Source organism: Octodon degus, unplaced genomic scaffold, assembly GCF_000260255.1.
Source record: "Octodon degus isolate 3935 unplaced genomic scaffold, OctDeg1.0 scaffold00031, whole genome shotgun sequence".
In the NCBI taxonomy this organism is placed as follows: Eukaryota; Metazoa; Chordata; class Mammalia; order Rodentia; family Octodontidae; genus Octodon; species Octodon degus.
This window is the reverse complement of record NW_004524607.1, coordinates 17,764,442-17,770,093: the sequence shown is the minus strand read 5'-3', so window position 1 is coordinate 17,770,093 and position 5,652 is coordinate 17,764,442. Positions and strand designations below refer to the sequence as shown.

The 5,652-nt window shown below is 44.0% G+C and overlaps 1 protein-coding gene across 1 annotated transcript in view; it reads left to right on the top strand.

The window, feature by feature from the left end:
- The window catches only part of Tmem130 (transmembrane protein 130), a 28,492-nt gene that overhangs the window by 12,401 nt on the left and 10,439 nt on the right, over positions 1–5,652 (top strand). The window contains exons 2-3 of the mRNA XM_004629707.1: positions 1,537–1,842; positions 4,940–5,099. Coding sequence (XP_004629764.1) covers positions 1,537–1,842; positions 4,940–5,099 — 466 coding nt within the window. The remainder of the gene's footprint in view (positions 1–1,536; positions 1,843–4,939; positions 5,100–5,652) is intronic.

Here is a 5,652-nt window from a genome sequence, read left to right as displayed (position 1 = left end):
TAAAGCACCTACTTAGAACAAGCTTAGCAAAGCACAGGGACCAAGGTTCAATTCCCCAGCACCACATGCCAGCCAGCCAAATAAATAAATATTAAAAAAAATAATAATAAAGCACCTACTTAGAACAAGCTTAGCAAAGCACAGGGACCAAGGTTCAATTCCCCAGCACCACATGCCAGCCAGCCCCGCCCCCTGGTGGGCTGAGCTGGACACACACACATAAATAAATAAATAAAATTAAAAAAACTTAACCTGTATCCCAGTGTGTGGTCCATGCCTATAAGCCAACACTCTGGGAGGCTGAGATGGGAAGATCTCAAGGTGAAGTCCAACTAGGGCAACATAAACACTTATGAAGACCCTATCTCCACATAAAAAAAAAGGAATGGGGATGTCAGTGCAATAAAAAGATCTTACCTTATTTATTTGATAAAATATCATGTAGATGACTCAAATATTCGAAGAATAAAGACTCAGGACAATGGTCATGTCTTTTACTCAGCTTCATCTTTCAAACTTGAAGTTTGCTCAACATATAAAGTTTAGTCCAAATGAAAGTGATGAGGGGCATTTCTGGGCAGGGACGGAGGGGCAGAAGGGTGTTTCACGGGGACATAGCCCAGCCATAGCCCCATCAATGACCAACACAAGCTGTCATTGTCCAGGAGCAGTCTGCTCAGGTCAGACTGAGCCATAACATTTGCTCAGTATGGCTTTGACGGTCTAATAAGGAAAGAAGCTAACTTGGAGACACTTGTAAAAACCCTGTGATTTGGAGTCAATCAGGCTTTGAGGCCCTGATTAGCAAATGAATTTTGTGTGATCCTCCAGCAATTCCTTTCAGGTGCCTGACCCTCAATTTTTCTATGGGTCAAACAGAAGGCAGTGGTCCTCCCTTGTCTATGCTTTCACTTTTCAGTGTTTCGTTTGCCTGTAGGCCACCAGCATTGACATTTCTCAGTAATCCTCCTTCTGATGTATAGAACTCAGAGGGTAAAGAGCCTGCCCTAATGCCCCATATTTTTAGTACCAGGTACTGAACTTACGGTCTTATGCTGAGCTACATCCTGAGTGTCTTCATTTTTTAATTTTAATTTTTAAACTCCGGACAGGATCTTTCTAAGTTGCCTGAGATAGGCTTGAAGTTGCAGTCCTCTTACCTCAGCCTGAGGTCTAGGATTATAGGCATGTGTCACCAAGCTAGGATCTGTACAGTATATTGAGAGGACAGAGGTGAGGTTCACCTAATTTTCTTTGCATTATATGTGTTATAGTTCTATTTTACTGTTATTTACTGTTGCTAATCTCTTACTTTGGCTAATTTATAAATTAAAGTTTATCGTAAGTATGTAGAAATAGGCAAAACTTAGTAAACAGAGTCTGGCTCCGTCGGTTTCAGCTTTCCACTGGGGGCTTTGGATCTAACCCCTGCTAATAAAGGGGGATCATTCTGCTGTCATGAAGCTGGCCCACAGGTGGCCAAGGGGTTCTTAGCGAGCGTCCATCCTGAAACACAGTCTGTTTCTGGGTTCCTAGGACTATATGAACTTGATCTAACAACCAATGGCCTTGCCACCACGGGAACGGAAATGATCATCTCAGCCAGCCTGGTGGCCAAGGACAACGGCACCCTGGCCCTGCCCACCAACACCCACATCTACCGCTTCCACTGGATCCACACCCCACTCATGCTCACTGGCAAGGAGGAGAAGGACCTCAGCTCCACTATTAGTGTGGTGGGCACCATGCCTGGGGACTTCCCAGTCTCCGTCTGGGTCACTGCTGCCAATTGCTGGATGTGCCATCAGGTGGCCCGGAGCTCTATCATCGTCCCCATCACAAGTGAGCATCTTTCTTGTTTGCTACTTTGCCACAAACCCTTGATGTAGAGGAAAAAACAAAACCTAGCCTCAGTAGTCATCACAGATATGGAAATTATACCCACAGGTTGCTTCTGTTACCAGCTATGCTGAAAAGGATTAGAAAAGAGGAATACCTACTGCTGGCAGCCTGGTGCTGAAATGGACAATTAAAACAGATACCGCTACTAGCAATATAAATTGTGACGTTTCAGAGATCACCTGGTTGGGGCCGGGGAGATGGCTCAGTGGAATAAGTGCTTCCCTGGCAAGGGCAACGGTCTGAGTTCAATCCCTGGGTCCGCAAAAAAAAAAAAGAGAGAGAGAGAGAGAGAGAGATCACCTGGTTAATACATAATGATGAAATTATGCTAGTCTTTGACCTGGTTGTTTACTTTTTTTCCTTTTGCAGTGTTGGGGATGGAAGCCAGGATTCCATGTATGCTAGGAAAGCACCCCAGTTTTGAGCTACACCCTCAGTTCTATTTCCTGCTTCTTGCTCACATCTCCCCCACCACACTCGCTGTCATTCCCTCTCCTTCCTCTCATTCTCTCTCTGTTCAGCAGCTTCTTGCCCTCTTGCTCTTTGGAAGCTTTTTTTTTTTCTTTTTTTTTAAAGCTTATTGTTTAATAATGAATTCATTTTCAGGAACTTGGCCTCTACCAGAGCAATGCTTTATGCACTAAGATGTTCTCTGCAGTGGTGGTTACAATAGCAAGAGAAGATATAAGCAAGCTAAGTACAAAGCCATTAGGACTGGTTAAATATATTGAATTAATTTTTATAACTATTAATAATGATAATCACAATAAGTTTTCAAGGTCATGAGTAAATACTCAGGCTTGTAAAATTGCATATTAAAAACCCAAAGCACATAGGGGCTGGAGAAATGACTCAGTAGATAAGCACTTGCTTGACAAGCGCAAGGGCCTGAGTTCAATCCCCAGTTCCGCAAACAAAACAAAACAAAACAAAACAAAACAAAAACCAAAGCACAGAATTGCAGAATTGTATGACCAATGCAGTAAGTTGTGTTTAATATATGTATGTACATGTTAACACATCCACACATAATTTGCAATGTTTCAAAACATTAACAGTGGTAATGTTCAACCAAGTTCACCCTATTTTTTATTTTTTTATTTTAGTGCAGGGTCTATAGGGTCTACAGGATTTCACTACATAGATCAGACTTGTAGTGATTCTCCTGTTTTCAGCCTCCCAAGCGCTGGGATTATAAGCTTGTGCCACCATGCCCAGTCTCAATAGCCATCTCAGTGAGCCCTGGGGGCGGGGCTGGCACAGCAGGCCAGGGGTCGAACCTCTGACCCCTGCATCTGCCTAAGTAGGTGTTTTAGTCCACTGAGCTATCTGGCTGACCCTTGCCCCATTTTTATTCTGTTTTAGAGACTGAGCACATTTTATTTTCTGCTTTTGTTGTGGTGGAAAAATCAGCATTGAATTTTTTGTGTATTTTCTTCCTTCAGAGAATGAGACTTAGCGCTGTGGCCTGACTCAGCCCAGAACACTGGGAGCTGAAATGTAGTCAGTAGAACTTAGAACCACACATTTACCTAGGCATGGGTCACAGTTTGAAATACGGTCATCCAGCAGACCATGATGGTGCACACCTAGCGTGCCAGCACTCCGGGAGGCTGAGGCAGGAGCATAATAAGTTTGAGCCCAACCTAGGTAACTTAGTGAGATCCTGTCTCACAAAATAAAAAAAGGATTGAGAATGTAGCTCAGTGAGAAGGCCCTGGATTCAATCCCCAGTACTGAGGGTGGGGCAGAGGAAGAGGGAGGAGAAGGGGAAAGAGCCATCCCTTGGTATCCACAGGGGATCGGTCCCTTGACCTCCATGGATACCAAAATCTGTTGATGCTCAAGTCCCTGATGTAAAAAGTACAGTATTTGCACACAACCCATGTCCAGTCTCCTATATCCTTTTATCCCTAGATGACTTACAATACCTGATATAATACAAATGCTGTAGAAATAGTTGGTAATGTATCATTTAGAGAATAAGGACAAGAAAAATGCTTATGCAATTCAGTTCTGTTGCTTTCTTTCTTTCTTTCTTTCTTTCTTTCTTTCTTTCTTTTTTTTTTTAATGGATCTGGGGATTGAACTCAGGCCCTTGCGCTTGCCGGGGAAGTGCTTAATCTACTGAGCCATCTCCCCGGCCCTTGCATTTCAGTTCCTAGGCAATGTTTTTCAAGTCTTTTTTTATCTACAGTTGGTTAATTCTGTCCATGGAGAAGCCCCGGGTATGGAGGCTCAAGGAGGCTTCCCCAAAGTTCTTTTCTTTTCTTCTCCTTCTCCTTCTCCTTGTTCTTCTCCTTCTCCTCCTCTTCCTCCTTCTTCTTCTTTAATTTTGTGCAGAGTCTCACTGTGCAGCTCGGACTTCTAGTGCTCCTCTTGTTTTTGGACTCGGTCGATGGCTCAGGACACCTGGGGGTAGGGCTGGTGCAGCATGTGGTGCAGGGGTTTGAACCCTAGTTCTTGTGCTTGCCTAAGCAGGCACTTAGTCCACTGAGCTATCTTGCTTGCTCTAAAGTTCCTTTTTTTTTTTTTGTTACCAGGAATCAAACTCAGGACCTTGTACTTACCAGGCAGGCACTTAAGCCCCTGAGCTTCCTCCCAGCAAAAGTTCCTTTCAAAGCCTGTGCATGTTTCTGGTTCTGGGTGTCTTTTTTGTGCCAGAAAATTGAAGATCCTGGTGAAAAGGTATTAGAAGTAGAAGCTGAGGGGCGGGGGAAATGGTTTGGTAGAATAAGCACTTGCCTGGCAAGCACAAGGGCCTGAGTTCAAAACCCTGGTTCCACCAAAAAAAAAAAAAAAGTAGAAACTGAGCAAGAAGCATACACTGGGGGTCTTCACCAGTTCCCAGACAGCAAGAGCAGGAGGTTTTTAAAGGCTTCTATGTTCGGGGCCCAGTAGGACTTTTTTCTCCACCCAGCTCTGACAGCCAGAAGATCCAGATTAGAAGAGGTGGTTCACAAGCTGCGCATGACCTCACTCCAGGCTCCTTATTCCCTGCACCTCCACAGACTCACCCTTCCCCTATCTTTCTCAGAATTCCTCGTGGGAAACATCGTGGTCGCCCAGAACACCTCCTTGCCGTGGCCCAGCTCCTATCTCATCAACACTGTCCTGAAAATCTCCTTTGTCCTCCATGACCCGAGCCACTTCTTCAAGACAGCCTCCTTTCTCTACCGCTGGGACTTTGGAGATGGGTATGTCCTTATTCACTGTTGCTTAGTGCCCCAAGTCCCAGGCTGGGGGCTGTGGCCATCCTGTAAATTGTGCACAGTGCTCTGTCCATTCCAATCATATACTCCTGAAGCACCTGCTATGTGTCAGGCCCGGGACCCCGGGGCCACACATGAACAAGCCCCATTCCAGTAAAGAAGGCCTTCGGTGCCTGGTACCACCCTTTACGGAAAGTCAAGGTCAGTAGGATTCCTTTATTTGATCTTGAAGGACACCCACCTGAAGCAGGACCTTCTTTATTGGCAAACGCTCAAAAATTTCAGGTCTGTGCTATCTTCCCTGAAAATTTAGCATCAAAATATTATAGAATATAAAAATCTATAAAGAAGGTCTCATTAGGGAAAGTACTCAAGAAGGATGGACACAAAGAAAAGGAAAACCACTTATTATAGGAGATCTTAATATTCTACACTCAGATATGGATAATTTTATTTATTTATTTTTTTCTTTTCAAAGTTTTATTGATAAACATATAGCAATGAGACAGTTTCAAATCAAATCGAAAGTACAGTTTCA